At 32.0% G+C, this 23,594-nt stretch overlaps 2 protein-coding genes across 2 annotated transcripts; one reads left to right on the forward strand and one right to left on the reverse strand.

The window, feature by feature from the left end:
- Positions 1 to 9: 9 nt before the first annotated feature.
- On the reverse strand, positions 10 to 6,527 carry heix (UbiA prenyltransferase domain-containing heix). The gene has a single exon (XM_023163689.2). The coding sequence runs from the start codon at positions 6,416 to 6,418 to the stop codon at positions 5,429 to 5,431; it is 990 nt and encodes a 329-aa protein (XP_023019457.1). The 5' UTR covers positions 6,419 to 6,527; the 3' UTR covers positions 10 to 5,428.
- Positions 6,528 to 14,073: 7,546 nt separating this feature from the next.
- On the forward strand, positions 14,074 to 23,040 carry LOC111508249 (small subunit processome component 20 homolog). Its single transcript, XM_023163688.2, is given in 2 exon segments — positions 14,074 to 18,925; positions 18,927 to 23,040. Coding segments are annotated over 2 exon segments (8,175 nt in total). The 5' UTR covers positions 14,074 to 14,284; the 3' UTR covers positions 22,461 to 23,040.
- Positions 23,041 to 23,594: the final 554 nt, after the last annotated feature.

A 23,594-nucleotide genomic window follows, 5' to 3' on the forward strand; every position in this document is an offset into this window, starting at 1 on the left:
ACAAAGAAGTAATTTTGAACCTTTATTTAAAACATTGAGCAGCATTTCATAAGTACTTTTATAGATATGTTGGAATTTGGGGCTATTCCTTGCATATTTTTCAGTTCGCTAGATTATCTTTTCTTTTCTAAATTTCAGCTTTTGGTTACAATAGAATTATTTATATAAAAGGTCATAAAACATTAGATATTTCTGCTATGCAACAATTATTGTCTACAATGTTTTCTGAGCATTCCGATCAGATCTTTTTACTGAGGGAATTCATCTATTGGACTAATGGGAAATACCAAATGATTTCTACTCACTAGAACAAGAATTGTCAATCTTGAATTCATTTGATATTTCCAGTATTTTAAAGCAAATATCCCTCCTGACAAAACTTAATTCTAATGGAAGATTCTGATTTATAAATATTTTTATAAAATATGAAAAATTCAAATATACAATAAAAATCAGTTACAGGAGCTCTAGTTCTATAAGTCATAGTAATAAGTATTGTGAATAAAAAGCTTAGATGAATAAAATAATTTACTTAAAATTAAATCATATAAAATTTAAATTAGTAATTTGCGACAACAATAAAAATAACTCTTTAAATTGTTTAAATAATATCAGCTGCATTTTCTATCAAAGGTGCTGCAAATGCATCTTGAAATAATTCTGTACAAAATACTGGCCGACAAATATGTGACGAGTTAAAGCAAAACCGTAATAAACATACAAATTCGTTGAGAAAAATATTTCTCTTCAAAACAATCAAAGTGATTTGTTAACACATTTGAAATTTGTTCAAGTAATGGAAAAAAAATGAAAATAAAATGGAAAAAACGGTCAAACATAAAAATAATTTTGGTAATATCTGGAAGAAAGAAAATCCGGATTAATTAGCTCAAATTTTAAACTTGAACACTTCCATATGTTGAATAAATTGAAATATAAAGAATGAATACAAATTATGTCCAGAAGAATATGACAAATGTTCAACATCTTGTTTTCTGTACAAAATAGAACTACAGGCAACCATAACCGTTCAATTGAAGAATTCTCAACTTTATTAAATTCACTATTTCAATTTGAGTCATCTCTTGAAACTAAATCATTCAATGTACGTTTGAGTTGAAGTTAACAAAAATTTAAAGTTAATACTGGATTATCAAAAGGGTTTAAATTTTTATAGAAAAAATCCTCATTATCTTTATTTTTTCATTAATATACAAAAGTACTGCAATCTTTATTTAAAGCTAGATATTTGTAGCACCAAACATAAATATTTAAAGAATATTCATATACTTGCACAATAAATACTTTCATAACATGAATGGTATGATCAAATGTGAGTGAAAACAGGTGGAGATTACGATGCTTGGACTATAAGTATGTCCTAAGATATCGTTTATAAAAAACTGGCTATTTCCTTCTAGTTGCACCATCAAAAAACCTTGGTATAACAAAATGATGCAACACCTTAGTTTGAAAAATACTTCTCTGGTAGGACAAGATCAGATTTTGCCACATTTATTATGTCACCACGTTCCCTAAATTCCATTTTTTTTTTAGTTTTGGTGCAACCAGCATCAAGAACTAAAGTCATTAGCTTTCGTGTTCTGAGGGGGACTATCAAGGCTAGTTGCATTCCTACCAGTTGTCAAGTCAAACTGTAAAAACAAATTTCAAGATTATTTCATTTTTTCCTTTTAACCACCTACTCATATTTTTGCAATCCTGCCAATCATTAAACATAGCTGCATCAATCCACCTTCAAGTTGTGGATTTTTCGCGAAAATGCAAAGCAGATTATTATTCTGCTGCATAACCTGCACTTCTGCAAGTAACTTGGCGACAGCTGTATACTCTTTCATTGCCGAGCACATATTTATATCATCAGATTTGTTGTGTCAATGATGGTAGTTGAGACATATCATCTGGCCACGAAGACAAATAATTCCGACGGTAAAGTCGTTGATAATATGAATGAATGTTTGAACAAGAAAAGGTGTAAATTGTGATACCAACCAATTGTAATTCAATCAACTTCCAAAAACGAGATGTATAGAATCCATAGGATGTTGAACAATAACATAATAATAATAATATAAACTAAAGATATCAACAAGAATAGAAACTTAATATATTGAATATAAAAAATCAGATACAGACCGAGGTTCCTGGTATTACTGATAATAATCTGTAAATCTTTTGTGGAAATCCCTCGAGTTTTGTACAATTTATTTACATTTAATATTTTCATTATAGTAGAGAGGCCAATCTGAATTAACTCTTAAAATAACGGATTTTCGTCGGACTGGAAAGTATTTTACCAACAAGAGATATACTTGTAATCAGTACAAAGTTATGTTGTTTTTTTAGCCAAAAAGAAAGCAATTTGAAGTATTCAACTTATTTTTATGGTTAAGGTAAATAGATGCTTCAATAGTAAAGGGCGATTACATTTCTCCTACAAAACGCCATCTATACTAACGACAAAAAATCAATCTGAAAATATCAAAGATAGAGGGGTCTTCCCAAGGCGGTCACTTGCAAAGCCAAACTTCAACAGGCTTTTCCTTTAATGGCAGATATGTCCAACACTGCTTCCGTGTTTAGCCCAATACCACTGATAAAAACAGCACTGGTGTTGAACCTCGAATATTTTTGAGATCTGATTTCAACCAGGTATATTAATTTCAATCCTGTGAATGATATCTGATTCGAATCCATAACAAATGTTATGGATAGAGAATAGAGAAAAGTTTTTTGTGTAATTCAGTGTTCAAACAAAATTTTTGTATCAAAAGTATTTTTCTTTCAAGTAATTCAATTTTTATATGAAAGTAGCGATTACGAGAGAGCTTTTCTTTCAGTTTGTGTCTGAAAGTTATTTCTTTGCATGATCTACACATCTTGTTATAGTTACCTTTTTGAAATGGATTGCTTCCTTCCTTTCTTTGAAAGATTCCCACACTTTTGCATAAAGATGGAGAAGTAGAAAGCCAAAACTTTTCTTTCCCAAAAGTCAAACGAATATTATTGAAAATGTTAGCTGTTGGTATCATTCCTAAGATATTAACAAAATAAAAAATAAAATTAGAATTTTTTAAAAATCTGGTAACCTAGTTTATATCAGATTTTTTCTAATAAATTATTTTCCAATGGTTTTTAGCTTCATGATTGACTTCAAATCATGGAAAGCAGGTGAAACATAACTTATTTATGACTATTTTACTACCTCCTCCTCGTCTGGAGTTATATGCTAACCGAATCGGTAGATACTGGTTGATATTTGAAGGACTGAAATATTCATCATCCATTACAATTGAACTAAAAAATATAATATCAGATGTTTTTTCATTTTCAATCCATTTATTTTTCATAGAATACCGCAAGGATTGCCAATGTCTAGGTTGGTGTCAGAGATTGGTTTTTCAGGTGTTCAAGGTTAGTATAGGAATGAAATTGAAATGAAATATCAGTCTGGAGAGCATATTTCACTACACAACATCTTTCGGAAAGAGGTGGGAATGTATTCTAACAACACTTTATTGTAATATTTTCACTTAACAGTTTAGAAAACCATAACACTGGTTTCAATATACAATAGGTCCTTCAGGCATGTTCAATACTGAAACATGTGTCACTGTTTTGTAAACTTTTGGGGAAAAAACTCACAATGAAGTATTATTTGAATGAATTTCCATCAAGTATGTGCCAGTTTCATCACACACAGGAAAAAATATTAATCGTTAACCTTCTTTCATAATCATTCTAAAACACTCCACATATATGAGAATTATCTTTCATGAACTCTTGTTTTTTCTCAGCGCCACTATGGCAGAAAATATTCAAACCCGACCAATAATTGCAAAAAATGAGCTCCAGGTATTTATGTGATATTGGGTCATTCAGGCCTTTTATGAGACCTAGATGTCCATCCTGTATCTTCCAACCGGAATCGGTAATAGTATGATTACCACAGGCTTTGTCAACAGTCCATCAGAAAAATGTGATAAAGTGCCCATTTGAAGTGTTGATTGGAAACATATCTTGCCAGTGGAAGTTTGTCAAAGTTCATTACGTGTGAGAACAATGCTTAAGCCGTTGACTTTATTTATATCTTCAAATGACAGCTTTTTGCTGTTATACATTTGAATGACTGATGTCTCCATCTTCTTGAGTTCTTTGTTATCGAATCGTGTATATTTTCCAATAATTCTCTAAAACTAGATAAATACATTTTTTTATTTGATCTGAAAAAGTACTTCTCCCTTTAAAGTAAATTTTTCTTTCAATATCGTGTACAGGTATGAATTTTGGTTACTTGGATATTTCAAGAAGTTGAAGTGCAACCTGAAATATACAGAATGAAACGGGTATCAGTTTCTTCGTGATTGCTCAACATTTCAACAATTAATAAGTAGTAATTACTTTCTTACTTTCAACAGCAGCAACATTATCAGCTGCTAAAAGTTCCCAAATAGTTAGCTTAAATGCTTGCTTTGCAATTTCTTTTGAGAGAAAATCTATAGTTGCCTCCTTTTATTAAAGTGTATGAACCAGTCTCATCTTCATGGAATAGTCTCATAATTTTTCATGTTATTCAATGGTAACGGATTTACTTCATTTCAGTCCTGTTTCAGACTTGCTTGATTACTTTTTGTAGCGATAGAATAGGTTTTGAATACTACGACACCCTTTTAGTTGAAATTTGACATGATAGATTATGAAAACATTGCAAGATCACTAAAAGTCTACAAGCGATTTGAAAAAAATCCATTTTTTTTATAGTATGTAACTTAAGTCAATAGAAAGCCCATCTGAATCACACCTATAGTTGAAACTTTGAAATACATTATATAAGACATGCTTCATATTACATCATGTTGACTAGTTTTCAATACAAAATGACAAAATCTCTTACCTCGAGCCATCATCTTTTATTCGTCATAGCCACTCACTCCATAAGCTAGGAAAGCAGTGTTTTTTTTATACTAGCAAAATCAATCTGATTCCAAAGATACCAAATTTTGGTATATTTTCCAGTTCCACGAAAATATTTTTCAATCCAGTTGATATTCCTATCAATAACTTACTACATTGCCACACTGATTATTTCAACAACTGTCAATGCTTAGTGTTTTTCTTTTTCTCGCTGATATTTAAATGAACTGAATTCTTTCAATAAATTCATACTTTCAGAAAAATATGTATGAGCTCATGCTGAAATAAATTATTAATTATTTATAATATTTCCTATGGGAATTGAAGTAAATACATGCTTACTTCTGTTAAGTCTAGGTACCTTGTTCAAAGTTGTCTTCAAGATGATATTTCTTAGAATATAAAAACTATCTCTTCAGAAAATAATTAAATTTTTTAATACAGAGAACAATGTTCTGAAGAGAAAAAATAAAATTAACAATATCTCAAACATCTATCTTTTTGTTATATATGGTAAAGATGGTACCAAACTACATGCTAGAACATATAAAACACCAAAAAAAAGATTCAGTTTGGCAGTTTTCTTTGGTACAGTATGAATATCCTTAGTTCTGAATTGTTTTTCAATTTTAAATGCTCCTGGCAAAGTAACTAAAGGCAACATAAACCATTTGGAATACTTCAATGAAGCTACCATGAACATTATATATGGGGTGAATAACAAAAATGCATAAAGTACATGAGAAGCTGTATGACCAATTATAATTGCCAATGTAACTATGCCTACTTTTTTATCAGACTCTGAGTCTCTGGTATTGTTACTATGTAAGATTGCCTCTGTATTTAATGCTAGAGGTATTGCATAATAAATTGTAGCCCATTCAACTCGCCCAGTTTGCGACATAAATGCAAAAAGAACTGAAATCGGACCAAATATGATTAAAATTAACACATCTCCTAGGGCAATATACTTAAATCCAATTCCGCCAGTATACAGAAAACTTGATGATAGGCCTCCAAAATACACTAAAGCTAAGTGCTCCATTTTTGCAGGTGATAAACTAGCTAGAAGAATGAATCCAACACATCCTGCAAAATACAATAATGCTCCCAGTGAAACCACTTCATCTTTGCTCAGTATATGGTCCACAAGAATTCTGTCATCTGATTTTCGATTATCTATGCCTTTCACGTAATCAAAATAGGTGTTCACTACATTTCCTGCCCCATGCACTGACACCACAGTAAACAAAGTCAATAATAGAGTAATGTAATTGAAGTCTGTAGATCCCGGATATTTGTATGCAATTGTTGAGCCCAGCAGCGTTGGCATTAAACTTGCACTAAGAGACCATGGTCTCAGTGCTAAAACATAGCTTGATAGTTTCATTAAACCTGATTTTGGTTTGGTGGCAGTTCTTTCTGTAGAAATTGATCCATTTGTTACAAGATCGGGATTACCTTCCATTAATTTCTCTGTCATAATTTTCGAGTAGGGATTGCCGATGTTCTTTAAATTTTTATAAAAAAAATTATTTTACTTCTGACACTACAACTCAACATAACCCATAAATGCCATAAACATAGACATAGAACATAGAACCAAAGAATATCTCTCTCTCTCTCTCTATGATAATGGCTTTTGCTACCGTTGAGGTGCATTAAGCCATGTCGATCGTGGGATTACAACGTTGTCTGGTATGCACCATGCTGTAATCCGAATTATTTTTCCATCTATTTGCGTTTGTCTTCTTTATCTAGTAACAGTATATTGTGCTATAATCTGTTAGTAGGTAAAAGTTTAGCATGCAAAGGGTAGGGTAATGAATGATATAGGAATGTGTATAAGGGGTATTAAAGAAGATAATAGTTATATCAGGTCATCTCTGCATTGATTTTATTTACAATTTAAGATTGTTCTAATCAATATGTTTAATAAGTAGTTTTAGAATTTTTATACTGAGTTTGCTTAGGACAATGTTAATGGTTAGTGGAGATTGGATTCCATTTTCTATAATTTGATTATATAAGTCAAAATTCGGGACAGCGTTGATTGGACATTCAAAAAATATATGATTTGAAGTTTCTATTTTTCCACGTTCACTATATGGATTATCAATACAGTTAAGTTTGTATAGATGTTCTCTGGTGGTACAATGTCCTGTTTTCATTCTAATTATTGTTGTGATATGTCGTCTATCCATTTTTGGGAATTTTAAATACCATACTTCATTAGGGTATTCAGAATGAATTTTTTGGTAATTTTTTCCTTTGAGTAGAATGTCTTTTGCCCATTGTTTTCTAAAGGCATTCCGGATATTATTTTTAAAAATTGGTAGTAGAGAATGTTTATCTAATTTGATATTCAGGGGAACATTAAGAATCGTGCCAACTCTTGCCAACTTATCAGCTTTCTCATTTCCGTCGATGTTTGAATGCCCTGGAATCCACGCAAACTCGAACTCGGTGTCATTCAATCCGACCAACTGCCTAGTTTGTTTAATTTTAATTGTGATGTAATCTGTTTTTGCACTTAGTTTCATGTTACCAATTCTTTCTAGTGCACTTTTAGAGTCACTTAAGATAAGGTTTTTTTTTAAATCATTTTCTAGACACATCATCATTCCTGTATGTATATTGCAATAAGTTCTGCGTCACATATAGTAGCTTGATCAGCTACCCTCGCTGAAAAGTTAAAGTTTGTTGGGCAATATATGCCTATCCCTGCTTTCCCGTTTTGCTTAGAAGCGTTTGTATAAATGAAATTATATTCATTGCTGTATTTTTCTGTAGACGATATGAAATATTGTCTTGTAATTGAGTCTTGTTTTCTCAAATTAAGATCCTGGATTTTGATGTCTTGAAGCATGAGATAATATCCGTTTTGTGTAATTGCCCATTATATATAAAAACGCTTTCCAAAGCTTCTACTTAGTACGGAAGTTTTCCTAGTTTTCCAGTATCCTTGTTTATTACTGCAAATTTCGCTTAATTTTTTAAGTATATTCAATACTGGGGGTTCATAGTCAATCCTATTTATTATGAATTTGGAAGCTAACCATTGTCGTCTATATTCCAGTTTCAGTTCTCCAGTTTCAGCCAAAATAGCATTAATTGGAGTTGATTTCATAGTACCTGTAATCAGTCTTAATTCTTGATTGAAAATGTTATCTAATTTGTCTAGATTTTTTTTGGTGCATGGTGTTATCAGTATACTCCCGAATTCTAGAGGAGACTTTTTACAATTCCATTGAATGCCATGAACATACTTTTATGATCTGCACCCCACCAGGTTTTGCAAAAACTTTTAATGATGTTTAGTCCTTCTAGTGCCTTCTTGGTGATATATATATATATATATATATATATATATATATATATATATATATATATATATATATATATTCAGGTTTTAATCAAGTCCTAGCCCTACCTTCAGCTTGCAGCTGACTGCAGTTCCCCAGAGTGTTAAGTAATTTATGTTTAGCTTCCCTAATGATTTCAGAGTATAGTTTTAAGATTTGATTATTTATGGTTTCGTCAGTTTTATTATTATTATTTGGTATGGCACTAATAGGCGAGGGAAATATATTTGTTACATTATTTTTATTTTTATTTTGATTAATTTGGTAGTTCATAACCGTGCCATTTGGTGGCTGATGTATTCTCCCATCTGGATTAAGTAGTACTTCCTTCAAGACTATCATATCCCCTTCCCGTAAGTTGTTTTTTGAGTTGATATTTTTATTTTGATTTACTGATTGTGAATATGTTCGTTTGTTTGGATTTTCTATTTGATGTAGGTACTCCCCTTCTTTGGCTAAAAGATATATGGTTTAGCTGTTCTGGATTGTCTTCATTCAAGGTAGGATAGTCTCTGGGATTATTATGAGTGCCTGTATCTTTTGGATAAAGTTGTTCTGCTTCATGAAATGAAATATTATCAAAACACATCCTATCTCTTATCTGTTTTTGTCTCTCATATTCCCTACATTCTCTACTGTTTGTTTTATGTTATGTACCTACTACTACAATTCAAACAACATGGTTTTACAACATGTTTCATAAATTTCATCATTTTCATGATGTTCCTCGCAATGGAAACACCGTTTTTTTCCTTTACAATTTTTTTTGTATGGCCGTACTTCAGACATGAATAGCATTGGATAACTGGTGGGATATATGGCGATACTGTATAGGACATATACCACATATTAATATGTTTGGGCAAAACCACCCCCTCGAAAGTAATTAAAATTGTAGCTGTTGGTTTATATATAGTTATGCCTTCTTCTTTTGTTTTTCTATTCATTCGTTTAACATTGATTACTTTAAAGGGACTTTTTATTACATTTTGTAAACTGATGTAACGAGAAGACGCCATATAAGAGTCTGCTATGTTTTCTTCCGTTTTGAGGTTTTTTTTTTTGCCATTGTGGAACTTTTTTTTTTGTTTTTAGAACGTTTTTAAATTCTTAATTTAATTTAAATTAGAATTGGAAAATTTGAATTATTCACATTTTTGCAAATAATAGAAATAATAATAGTCTAACCATCAAATAACCTTGTAATTTTTAGTTAAAATGCCTGGTCGTATTTATGCAGTGTCAACTTGTAAAAGCAATCAGTTGACTTTAAAGAAAAGTGGTGTTACTGATGTAATATTTCACTCTTTTTCTATTGCTAAGGATATGGTTTCCACAACTTTGCAAATAGAATGAATTCGTCGCTGCAAAAGAGGGGATAAATTCACTCTCAAAAATGGATTTTCTCAAATTAGAAGCCGTGGTCCAAATGAAATTGAAATTAACGCAGACACGATTTTAGAGCAGACAATAGGATCAAATTGCAGTAGCTCATTTTCATCTAGTAGTTCTGATATTTCTACTAACATTCCTTCAACTTCAAATACAAATATTCCAGAAATAACAGAGGACTCTTTAGAATACTTTGCTAAAAAGCATAAAAATGATTTACCTGGTTTGAGCGATTATACTTATAAAATAAAAGCAGAAGATCATAATTATAATATACCTTCTTGGGTCCAACAACTTTCATTGGGAGGTCTTATTAAACTCACAGATAATTGGTTAGAAAAAAGTGAAACAAGCTTTTCAAAAAACATCATTTAAATGGATTTAGAAAAGGGCCAGGAGTTGTAAAAACTCTTTCAAAAAGAATTTCAAATATTATTTTTGAATTTTGCAAACAATTATCAGAATGAAATATAATAACTTAAAGGCCGACGAAAATAGGTCACTTAAAAGAAATAATTTAAACAATTCTGATAATAGAAAAAAAATTCGAAAATTAAATAAAGTAATAGATTAGTCCTTTAAATTTATTTCTCTACATTAGTGCAAAAAAAATATATCAAATATATTCAGTGGATAAAGTAGTTCCTTTTTGCTCTAATGTAGTATTATAATATATTAAATTGTAGATTTATCAATTCCATCATTTATGGAACAAAGTTAGAGTTAAATTATTCTATCTGAATTTCTCATTTTCTTAATAAAAAATAAAAACCGTATCATGTATTTTCTGTCAGATAAATAAAAAGAGTTGTTACACCTATACACAATTTGTTACTTATATATTTTTGATTATCAAGCGTTTATTATAAAAGATGGAACAAGAAGTTATACATTTTTTTTTAGATAATACTATTATCTAAAACAAAGTTCATTACAAAATTTTTGGGAGAGTTGTAGTTTTCACGAAAATAATAAAAAACGGATGAAACCTCTGACTTTTAAAAAGGACAAAATAGCTCGCCCTATCATCCACAAAAGAAAAATTTTACTTAGTACTAATCCATTTATATTAAGTATTTAATACTATATAAAAATAATATTCTAATAAGGGATTTACATGAAATTTGTTTAATTTAATTTAAAAGTGCAGTACCGAATCAATCCAGAGTCACGAGATCACGTGCCGTGTCTAACAAAATCGCAAAAGTAAGCAATCCTATATGTCCATAATCGTTGGCCAACACTGTCATCAGAATAATTGACAAGTGACAGCTTCCCACATGATGCAAAGATGGAATAAAGCGATTAGCGCATGCGCAGACGATCCATCGTATGTGAAATGTAAATATTTTGAAGTGATTATTGCAAATATATTGATTTGATTACTATTTGCATTGATATTAATTAAAAATTCTGCATTCTAGCTTTAGCTTATATTATGTAACAAATAAAATGACAACACAAAGTCTCCTAAAACAAAAATCATGAGGGGTGAAGTGAACTATCAACTACCATTCATAAATATTTATTTGAAATTCGTAATTTTTTTCTTCTCACTGTGGATTTATTTTTCTTTTAGCGTCAGCGGTTTTCGGCAGATTTGACATTTGACTGATCTGAAAAATAAGAGCTTTGTGCTCTGTGATCGTATCTATGAGTTCTATGACAGACGGACACGCCTATCATAATGAGACGGAAGACAGATTACTCGACTAGCGAAGGACGAAGTGATTGAAATTTGTAAATATACATCGTGGCCTCGTTCGAATCAATTCAAAACCAAATGAAGTCAAAATGTTTGCTTTTCGTCAATGTGTTATGCATGTACGAAAAAATATTGAATTGTATAGCAATTGTATAGCCAGGAGCAGCCCTGATGCTGGTGTTTAACTCTAGTTTTATATTATTATTAGTGCGCGTGGCTTGGTTTCACTCAATTGGATAACCTGGACCTTTTAGGACGTGTAGCCAGATTTAATTAATGTTCATTCCCTCTTTTTTTCTATTGACATTTTGAATTACTATCGCCTGTCTATCTTGAGTTTTATCAAGTATTACTGTATATCTTTGGATGAGATAATGTGGAATAGTGGGATCAGCTGAAAAACGGACAGTAAAATTATTTTTCTACCAGCACGACGGGGGTTCAAAAGTATTTGATGAGTGTTTTGGTTTTCATTTCCCATGGGTTTTCTCTCGACGTTTTTGAATTTATGGCAACGTCCTAATTGTTCGGGTTTTTTGAGTACAAATATTGTTTTTTCCGCAATCCCGACGAGATCCAGAAAAAATTGATGAGTGTTTCATCATTTATTTTCCATAACTAAATATTTTTTGTCATCCCGACGTAGATGATTAACAAATGACAGCGCCATTATTTTTCGGATTTTAAAGTACGAGGAATTTTTTTCTACAGTCTCGACAGGGTTCAAAACGATTCGAAGTGTTTTTTTGGTTATTTCCCATTGTCTCATTTTTGTTTCTTGGCAGCGACCTTATTTTTCGATTTTTTCAGTAAAAGGAAATAAATATTTTTTTCAACATTCCAACGGGGATCAAAAACGATTCGATGAGTGTTTCTATCAATATTTTTAATGATTTTTTTCGTAACATTATTATTTTTATGATAGTGCCCTTTATTTCTGAGTTCTAATAGTCGGAAAAAATAAAAAAAGCAAGTATGCTTCAGACCACACGACTGCAGTAAAACTTCCTTAGCTGCATTTATATGTACATATATTGGTTGATTGTAAGACCGAGACAATAAGGCTTATAGTAGAGAAATAAGATACATGTTATCGAATGAAAATTAGAAAGATATCTAGAGAAAACTGCATCGATTGTTATTGCATGTATTGTGGTAGGCTCATTTTAGTTATTATTCATTTGTATTTGTAATTTATATTGTGGAAAGTTTATTGTGAATTTTTCCTCTTGGGACGCGACATAAACATTGAAATATCCTGCTAGAATTAGTGGTAAGGTATGATACTTTTCTCAAAATTCTTCAGAGCCTACTCGACCGTAAATATGTTCTCGCACCTCTCTCTCTTGTCCCTCCTCTGGGTTAACCGGTGAAAAACGAAATAAGCCATAGACTACAACAACTACGTTACTTGTTGTAAACTATGAAATAAGCGTTTCAGGTTGAGTGTTGTGGATCTTTAAGTAAAATTGTACATCAGGGTTAGTTACTGCAGGAGTAACAATACTGGTTAACCTATATTTTTACGAGTTCTGTTGGTTGAAACATAAGCTATCTTTAGGAAATTTACCATAGTAGCTATACGTCGATTGAAATCATTTATTTTTTGTCCTCATTCAATCCAACCATCGAAGAAAAGGCAAAAAAAACTCATGTGTGAAATTTTTATAAACAAGTAGACAATAAACAAGTTTTTTACTGACGAGCTCTTCCACTGAACCGATCAATAATCTATTGGAACATTCGAAACGTCAGCACTTTTCTAGTGGTTAAATCAATCTATTGAAATTTTTCTATTGAATTCAAGAACTCGCCCAAGAAGGCTAAACGTTAAACGTTCATTTTGAGAATTCGCTTAGTCTGAAAGAAGAATTGACAGCTATTTCAATATTCTTATTCACCTTTCATTCTTTATTGGTCTTGACAGAAACCGAAATGGATTTCCTCGTGTTATTGAACAATTCAGGGTATTTTTCGAAAAAGGTGTGAGACGTACAATACAGTACGAAATAGTGCTGTAACATAGTATTATGCTCAGAGTAATAATAAGACGTGGATGTAAGTTGTACAACTGTACAACATATAGCAACACTGTCTCTAATCTGAAAGTTGTACCATAAGTTGGGCCCATCGACATAACCTTAAGTTATGTCGGTGGTTGGGCCAATGCACCCAGTTAGGACATATGTGATATTCTAATGAATAGACTGTCAATTCATACTTTACTAGTTTTTAATACGTTTGCGCTCCTTTAGCAAATATATTCAATGCAAGTTCAGTGATACGGATAGCACTCTAGTGAGTTTGATGTACTCAACCGCCAACCTTAAGGATTGGATACTGATGTAGATTCTTTTCTCCGGTATGAAGTTTAAGGCTATTTTGATTCATTTATTCTATCCTTAATTGTAGTGGTCGAATAGTCTCTTGGGTGTGCAAGGTTTCATCACTGTCTAAATGAAAATAATTCTTCACATATTCACTATACGTAATATACTAACAGTATATTAGTATACTAACGTATAAAAAGAAAACCTAATGAGAACAAGGTGTGACAAAAATGGTATGTGTGAAATGAGAGATCTGAACTTCGAAATAATGTCCTTGGCTGATGCACCAGCGACATGAACAACGAAGAAGAAGAAAGAATGTATAAGCATGTGTGAAAGAGGTTATAAGAATGTGAAGATGTCAAAATTAGGGTTATGTTGTTAACTAAATGTAAAGTGTGGTATATTGTGTTTGTTACTTCGACGGTGCTAGTTGTGGTAGTACATAATGATGAATGAATTGACCCATAAATTGTTGAAATTTGTGAATATGAACATTAAAGCATGAGTATATTTTGAGGATTTTCATCAATAGTGGCTGAAATCTCAACATCACCATGAAGAATAAATCAACTCATCACAAAGACTCTAATACCTTCAAGTTTTTAACGTTTTCGGAGCGTATAGCACAAATCGATGTGGATGTGTTTCATAAAGTGGCTCATGAGTACGAATCACAGTCAGATGAAAACGAATCATATTTCTATCAAACAATAATAAAATGGAATGTATTGAATCTGAGTGAAGCATATGACTCGTTCCGAAAAGAAATTCGTGCAGATAATTTGGTGACATTGCCTCAAATTTTGATATCAAAGGATCGAGTAATTGAAATTTTATTGAAACATTTGAAGCTGCAAAACCCATTAAGCATACAGACTCTATTAGATTTGGTAGTTGCTATTGCCAAAGATCTTCACAAGGAATTTTATGTATATTTTCCAAAATTTTTGGAGGTGCTAATTTATTTACTCGATACCAAATGTTCCCAACAGCTGGAGTGGACTTTCACTTGCTTGGCCTACTTATTCAAAATTTTGTGGAGACATTTAATTAAAGACATTAACGTAGTTTTCAAAGCTCTGTTACCCCTCCTATCGGATAACAAACCAGATTACATCAATAGTTTTGCTGCAGAAAGTTTTTCATTTGTAGCAAGGAAAGTGAAGGATAAAAAGACATTTTTGAATCTTCTTGTGAGATCAGTGAAAAATGAAGAAGATGGTATTGCTGGATGCGGTAAACTCCTTTTTCAAGTTATCTACGGAGTTGAGGGACAGTTTCACAGTTGTGCAGATTCTTTTTTTCTACTTCTTTTGGAATCATTATCAGATGTGAAGCAGAATCAAGATGTATTATTCAGAATTATGGAAGGTGTAGTATCAAACATTCTTGCTCATGTTCATCCACAAAAAAGTGATTTATTGTGGTCTACTTTTGTTGTTGTGTTGAAGAATCTTACTGAAAAATATAAAATTGGGCAAGGCACTAGTGTTATAAAAGATATTGATATTATCTTGAAACTTGTGGGGCAATCTGTTGAATATAAAAATGGAAAATTTTTACAGAATCCTGTTGTATTAGTAGAAACGTTGATGGAGTTACTAAATGTCTGTAACGAGGAAAAAGATGCATTGTTAACTATAACTCAAATATGTATTTTGTTACTTGTATCAAAAAACGTCAAAATTTCACAGGAACAAGCTTCTTTATTGATTAGAAAATTATTGTCTATTACTCATAAATCTGTATTTTTGTATTTTGTTGATAATATTAGTACATACTCTTATTTTGAAAGAAATGTTTTGCCCAATTTCTTGAGACTATGTGTAAAAAATCAGTTGGATTCAGACTGTTTTCAGATTCTAACAAGACTTGTTGAGAAGAAGGCCCCGCTATGTATTAATGGTATGAATTTACAGAATTGGGTCAGGTATCCAATTGATTTTAAAGAAAATACCAGTTTCATTATGAATATTTTACTTTCTAAAATTAAAGTGAATAGTTTGGATTTGATCAAAAGTTATGATGATTATTATAAGAGCTTGGTTTGTTTGCCACATTTGACTTCAACATATGATGAAGAAATCATTGAAATTCTCAAAAATAAATTATTATTTTTTTTAGATATGATTGATCAGCAAGTTGACTCAAAAACATGCTTGTTTTTGATAAATGTAACAGTTGAATGTATTATTCACATTCAGTGTAACACCTCACATGTTGCTGATTTTACCTCAAATCATATTTTGCCAAAAATATTGCACCTAACTACTAATATTGCTTATATTACTGCCTTGCAAACTTTGAGTTTGATTGTCACCTCTGTGAACGGTGAAAGTAATTTAATATCATATGAAACATTGATGAAAATTAATAACACAATGCAGGTAAACTTCAGTTCTCCTTTTCATGAGATCAGACTTTTAACAACTCACATATACAAGGCATTTGAAAATCTTTCAGAATTTCAGTTGAAACATAATGCTGATTCAGATTCAGTACAAGAAAGCTGGAAGATTTTTTCGATTTTTTACAGTGTAGAGTCCACAACTCCAGATGTTCACACTTATAGAGATCAATTGCAGAACCTTGAAAAACTGAATTTCAACAAGCCTCAAATGAGAATGTGTATGCAAACTCCATTTAAAACAATTCCTTTAAGGTACCTTTGTGGCGCTCTATATTTTAATTTTCAGTTACTCTGGGAGCCTATCTTGAAAATAATTTCTTCACATGCTCTTGGTATGGAACTGAATATTTTTTGGGATATATTTGGATATCAACTGAAAAATGTTTGTCACCAACTGAAATCTCCAAAACATGATTTAGAATTAATTGAATCAAAATCTGAAACGATTCATAAGTACTATGAAAAAACATCGAAACCAGATTTTGTTAATTATAGAATGCAGTTGTGGAAGGCATTGTCTTTGTTTCCTAATGTTGCAGAAGCTAAAACTAGAGAAGTGTCTGTATTATTACTTGATTTTATTGAATCAGAATATCGCACAACCAATTCTGAAGTTGCAGTATTCCAGAGTATTAAACAAATGCTTCCTGCTGAAGAAAATCTTTTTGAAGACAGAAAAAATGCAGAAAGTGTTCTGGAAAATGAAGAAAAAACAGACATTTCTGTTGAAAATCAAAAGGATATCTCACCCGAAGTATCAAAAAAATTTTCATCAAATATCAACAAAACGATGTTAATTAAAACTTTGTTGTGTAAATTGAAGGTATTTTCACAAGTCCACAGTCCTTTATCTATGTATCGAGAGCCTGAATTGTGCAAACTGTATTTTGATCTCCTGCAACACAAGGATTCAAGTATTCAAAAGGCTGCATTGGATTGCATCATGACTTATAAACATAAATATTTAACACCGTACAAAGAAAACTTGTACAATTTAGTGGACGATAAGAATTTTAAAAACGAAATAACTACATTTAAAGTTGATAAAGATAGCGACATAGTTCTTCTGGAACACAGAGAGGGGCTGATCCCCATTGTGATGCAAATTGTATTCAGCAAAATGAGTGCAAAAACTGGAATGAGGACTGGTGGAAAGTCTTCAGGACAATTGAGAAGAGGACTGATATTAAGGTTTTTAGCAGGATGTCAAGAGAATGAAATGCTCACATTTCTACAAAGAGCTTTGAAATTATATAACAGTTATCTTCATGATGATCCCGTTATGATGGTTGAATCCATATTGAATAACACAAGTTTGGATACTTTCCTACCACCCAAGAGGATGCAGAGTACTATAAATTTATTGAACGTTATTTTGGAACAATGCGGTGGTTTAATGGGAGATACAATTTTGTCATATTTACTTCAAATTTTAATGATAATTGGAGCCTTTTTAAAAGTGGCTTTTGATAATGTAGAACAGGTACATTCAGGTTACTTATCAGTGTTGAAATTGATTCGCAGTTCTGCCATGAAAATGCTGGGAAGATTTTTCAGTCAATTTGTTAAGTACTCCTGGAATAACAAACAAATCAATACAATATTTGAATTGTTTGTGTGGCCTAACTTAAGTAAATTGAACATTGAGAGTATTCATAGTCCAACTGCTTTGCTTAAATTAATTGCAATATGGGCCTCCAATCCTAGGTATTTTCCATTATTAGTTAAATGCAAGGAAAATGAACACAATCAGTATGTGTTACCATACGTCATGAAATTACTAGTGAATGAGAAAACTGAAATGAAGGTAATCAATGCTATCGAAGAAATGTTAGAAAATTTGTTGACTTTACAACCTGACGAAGAAGATGAACAAATGTCTATTCCAGTTGATAACCAGTTGCCAGTTGACAAAAAAGAATTGAACAAAATAGGTTTAGATGGTAAACTGAATTACGGAAGCATGATTTTGGTTCCACATGTACCCATCATTTTAGATAAAATTCAGAAAAACCTCTTAAAAAAATCAAAATATTTGAATAAAAAGGAGCTGTTCATATTATCTGCAATTTCTGAAATGATTTGGGAACCCATAATCAGTGATAAAATTTTAAGTCTTCTTCTACCTGTTGTTTTAAAAAGATGTACCTTTTCTTCAGAAGATGTTGTTCTTAAATACATGACAACGGTTGATAATCTTATCAAAAATGTATTGAAACCTCAAATCCATCTCAAGGAAATATCCCCATTATTCGGAGAAATATCATACCCATCGTGTCGCAAAATATTATGTCACATTTTGGAAGTAATTGCTGAAAAATCAGAAGATGAAAAACTCAAGTCAGATGCTAGGATAATAACAAAAATCAATGCTTTCGATCGAAAATGGATTGATCAGCCTGATTTTGAACTTCGTCATGAAGCCTTCAAAGATGTCAACAACATTATTCAGAATGAAGATATCAACATTCATTTGGGAATTCTTGTTGTATATAATTGCTCTTTTTTTATGAAAAGTGAAAAAGATTTATCGCTAAGAGAAATTAGTTCTCATACTCTCAAATGTACATCTTCTGAATTGTTAAAAAAGCATAATAGGCAAAGCGACTACATTTTGGATGGGACATTATTTACCTTGATAAGAGCTGGGCTCAAAAGTCCTAAAGATGAAATCCGCAATGAATATATTTCACTGTTGGGTCATTTAGCTAGAGAGTGTCCAGAATGTCATGTGATTTTGAGAGATTTCAATAAGTTCACAAACAAAAATGATTTGGAAGTAGATTTTTTTCGAAAATTTGATTCATCTTCAGATTCACAGACAAGCAAGGGCGCTATTGAAATTCTGCCATGTTACCAGAGAACAATTATCAGCATTGAATCCCAAAACTATAATGCTATTTATTCTGCCTTTAACAACACATTACCTCTGCAAAGAAAAGTTTTCGAGTAAGAACAGTCTTATTGATGCAGCTATTGAAACTGTTGGTACTGCTTGTAGAATTTTGCCTTGGCATCAGTACGAAGGAGTATTAAAATATTACTTGACAAAATTGAGTGGCAAATTAGACTTTCAAAAGCAACTTGTCCGATTGATTGTATCTATTCTGGATGCCTTCCATTTTGATCTTAGAAGGGCCATCCTGAATGAAACAGAAACGCAAATTGCAGAAACAAATAAATCCGAAGAAAAAGAATCTCCATTGGATGATATCGTTGAGAACAAAGAAGAAGAAGAAAACGTATTGGACGATCAAACTTATTCTGAACTAGAAAGTGAACAGGATGAGGATGACGAGAATGTCGGTGAAAATGATGAAGATGCAGTTGAGAGTGGTGTGAAGGTATGCGAAAAAGTTAATGTGTTATGCAAATCTACAGCTACAAGAGTAATTAGGACTATAAAGTTGGTACTTTTACCAATGCTTCACAGGTCCTTGGCAGAGATGACACAACACGAAAGCTCTCATAAAGTTAACAGAAAAAAAACTGGCAGCGATCGAGAAGAAGAAGATTTATTGCGTGTTCCTATTTCGTTAGCTCTTGTGAAACTTCTGCAGAGGCTACCCAAGCAGATTTTAGAAGATAATTTACCAGGTATTTTTATGAAAACCTGCACTTTCCTCAGATCACATCTGGAAAGTGTTCGAAGAGTAGCTAAAGAGACATTACAAAAAATTATGTTAACGTTGGGACCCAAATATTTGGCACTACTGTTAGGAGAGATGGCGTCCCTTCTGAATAGAGGTTATCAAGTTCATGTTCTAGTCTTCACAATCCATGGCATTCTGAATTGCTTGAAGGAATTGTATAAACCTTCAGATATTGATGATATATTACTAACAGTAATGAATCTTTGCACTGCTGATCTGTTCGGTACTTTATCAGAAGAAAAAGAAGTCGTTAAAATTGCTGTGAAAGTTGCTGAAGCAAGGCAGTCCAAATCTTATGACACCCTTCAGATTATGTCTCAATACATAACAGAGTCCTGTCTGTTAGATATAATATTACCTATAAAACAAGTTTTGGAGACTTCACATTCTTTCAAAATTACGGTCAAGGCACAAACAGCATTGAAACATGTTGCATTAGGCTTGGTAGATAATACCTTTATCTCTGTTACTTCATTGTTGAAATTTGCTTATGGTACAGCATCAAAAAGCATTCCCCAACTAATTCCTAAGTTGAAAAAGGAAGTATCCAAAAAAGCCAGCGATAAACGTTTGGAAGAGAAAGAGGATTGTTTTATAATCCCCAAAGTCCCTGGAAATAGAGAGTTATATAGAAGACAAAATGTTAAGACTGCAGTAGATACAAATGCTCATTTATTGATTGAATTTGGATTGAGATTGTGTCTAGTAATATTGAAAAGGGAAAAGTTGAAATTTGAAGAATTCAGGAAATTTGTTGATCCTTTTGTGGTGATATTTAAGAACTGCTTAAAATCTAAACATGTGAAATTGTGTACTTTAACACTTCAATGTCTATCATGGATATTGAAATATGACTTGCCATCTCTTAGATGTCACATCAAATCCATCACCAAAGATATATTCAGTATTTTACATAAATATGCATCAGCAGGTCTTAGTAAAGGAGACAATTTTGATTTAGTTGTTTCCGCATTCAAATCAATGGCAGTGCTTGTAAGGGATGTCAAATTTCATACCATCGACACTAATCAGATAAAAATTCTCATTTTGTATATAGAACAAGATATTCATGATCATGATAGACAAGTTACTGCCTTCAATTTGTTGAAAGCCATTATTGCTAGAAAAGTCAATATTCCTGAGTTGAATGACGTTATGGAAAAAGTAGCTGAACTCAGTATAGTTTCGGAACTGGATTATATAAGAAGTCAAGCTAGAGGGATATTCCACCAGTTCCTTATGGAGTATCCTCTAGGAAATACTTTGGAGAAGCATTTAGGATTTTATCTTTCACAAATGAGCTACGAATTGAAGTTTGGCAGGGAGTCCTCTCTAGAAATGATACATTTGTTGATCAATACTTTTCCAGTTGACATTTTGAAATATCATAGTGGAACGTTACTGATAACATTAGGAACAAGGTTAGTAAATGATGAAGAACCTGATTGCAGAAAAAAAGTTGCTGAGTGCATAACGACAATGTTGAATAGGTTATCAAAGCTGGATCGTGACTCTCTATTTGACATACTTATTATTTGGATGAAAGACAAAAATATAGGCCATTGCCGCCTTGCAAGTCAGTTATGCGGTCTGTTTGTTTTGGTAGAAAAAACAAATTTTGAGACTCGTTTTCCTATTGTGATGCCACTGATTTTGAAACAATTTGGTTTCGATAATTTACCTGGTAAGATGGTTAAAGTCAGGAAAGAGGACAAACATAAAAGCTCAGAAGAACACCAAAGAATTCGAGACCATCACTTATTTCAAGTTCTACAACTTCTTCTTAAGTTGTCAGCAAACTGTCCTTCCTTTCTGAAACACAGAGATATTGAAGATTTATCAGTTAATGCTCAAGCCTTGTTAAGTTACCCTCATGACTGGGTTAGATTAGCAGCAGCTCAATTTTTGGGCTATGTCTTATCGACAATAGATATAGAACATTTAGCAACACTTTTGATATCATGTAAGTCAGAGAGCAGTGGTTACCTTCTCAACAATCCATCTAAATCCCTTAAATCTCTAACTTTAGATTTGTGTGATCAACTACAACCAGGTGGAATTAAAAGTGATTTAGCAGAGCAAGTTATCAAAAATCTTGTATTTGTTGCAAAGGTTCTTCAGAGCATTCCCGTCGATAATGGCCAGGATGGAAATAAATTGAACTTACTATGGATAGCGAAACGGTTACGAAAAGTAGTTAACACTGAAATTGTTGAGAATTCTTCTGATATAACTTTGCGAACAGAAGTATTCAAATGGATAGCTGGTGTTGCTACAGCTTTGGACGTGGGAAATATTTTACCAGTTCTTCATCATCTAATGGCACCGTTGGTACGGGAAATGATAACTACAGAAGAAAAGAATGCCCCGCTCAGACAACTAGCAAAAGAAGTTTCAAATTTGTTGAAGACGAAATTGGGCATGGAAATTTATACAGATATGATTTCAAAGCTTCAACAAACATTATCTGTGAAAAGAGCAGAAAGAAAAAGAACACGAAAACAATTGGCAGTAACCGATCCAGAAATTTATGCAAAAAAGAAAATCAAGAGACACGAGAGAAAGAAAGAGGCTAGGAAACGAAAAATTTCTGATTTGAAAGGCACAAAGAGAATCTTTAAAAAGAGAAAAACCATTGACTTAGAAGATAATGCAGAGGTTTATTGACAAGTTTCTTCAAATTACTTGCAAAAATAACTGAAATTCTACCTACTTTGAAATTGTTATTTTGGTTGGTGACTGAATTCTTCTGAATATAAATTGTGGTTGGATTGAGGCGTCAATATACCTATTCAAAAAATATTTGCCAAATTGACTGCATTGACTACATTCATGTTATAATAGAAATGTTCTCAAGCAAACCAAGTGGACAGAGTTTTGATATTTAGCAAATGAATTCATATATTGTAAAGTGACCCAAAACTGTAACTTCTGAAAGTTTTCGGTAACAGTCGACAAGCTTAACTGTAATATATTTTATGCAAATTAATTGTTGCCAATTAAATGTATTATTAAATTAAGCCAGCAAAGTATGAGGACTATATTACTATTGTAGTATACACTACTATGTCAACCAATCATGAGTTATTCAAACATTGTTTAACAAATTTTTATTGTTTATTGTCAATTATGTCAGGGCTGTGAAAAACTTTGTTATCTATAAAATGTATACTTCTTATAGAAAGGACTTCTGTAGCTATTGTAAATAATATTCATTCACATTAATAAAAAAAATCATGTTATTGAATCCAGATTGTTTTATTTTTTGGTTATGTTCAACTTCTAATATCAAACTATGTATATGTATGCATGAATGTTCCTAAAACCTAAAGATTTAATCTGCATAAGAAATTTTTCATGCAGTCAAGTCCAAAAATATGTAATTCCCACTGAGAATTATTAATACTAGTTGAAATTAGTAATGGGCTTAATCAGTTTAATTTCATAATAAATTAATTGGCATGGTAGACTCGTTGATGAGTCTACCATACCGTTGAAGCTGGAATGATTCTGCAACCGTGTTAGGAATCACACATTAAAAGGTAAGACCTCGTTAGTCCTTAGCTCGCACAAGTTCTCAACTTCTGAGAGTTTTCGTTCGTATGGGGGCGACAGCTGATTAACGGAAAAACATATTTTAAACTGCTGAGGATGCCCGTCACAGTTATGGGCAAAACGATCAAAGTTAAATTCTCCATTGGACCACAGCTACCCAACTTGGATAATTAAAGTTTGAAGTATTTAAAAATGTGTCACCATTGAATAGAAAAATAATCTTTCAAATTCTGGGTGAAACACAAG

Source organism: Leptinotarsa decemlineata, unplaced genomic scaffold, assembly GCF_025532065.1.
Source record: "Leptinotarsa decemlineata unplaced genomic scaffold, Ldec_3_MD MMD2_tig00026316_RagTag_RagTag, whole genome shotgun sequence".
Classification (NCBI taxonomy): domain Eukaryota; kingdom Metazoa; phylum Arthropoda; class Insecta; order Coleoptera; family Chrysomelidae; genus Leptinotarsa; species Leptinotarsa decemlineata.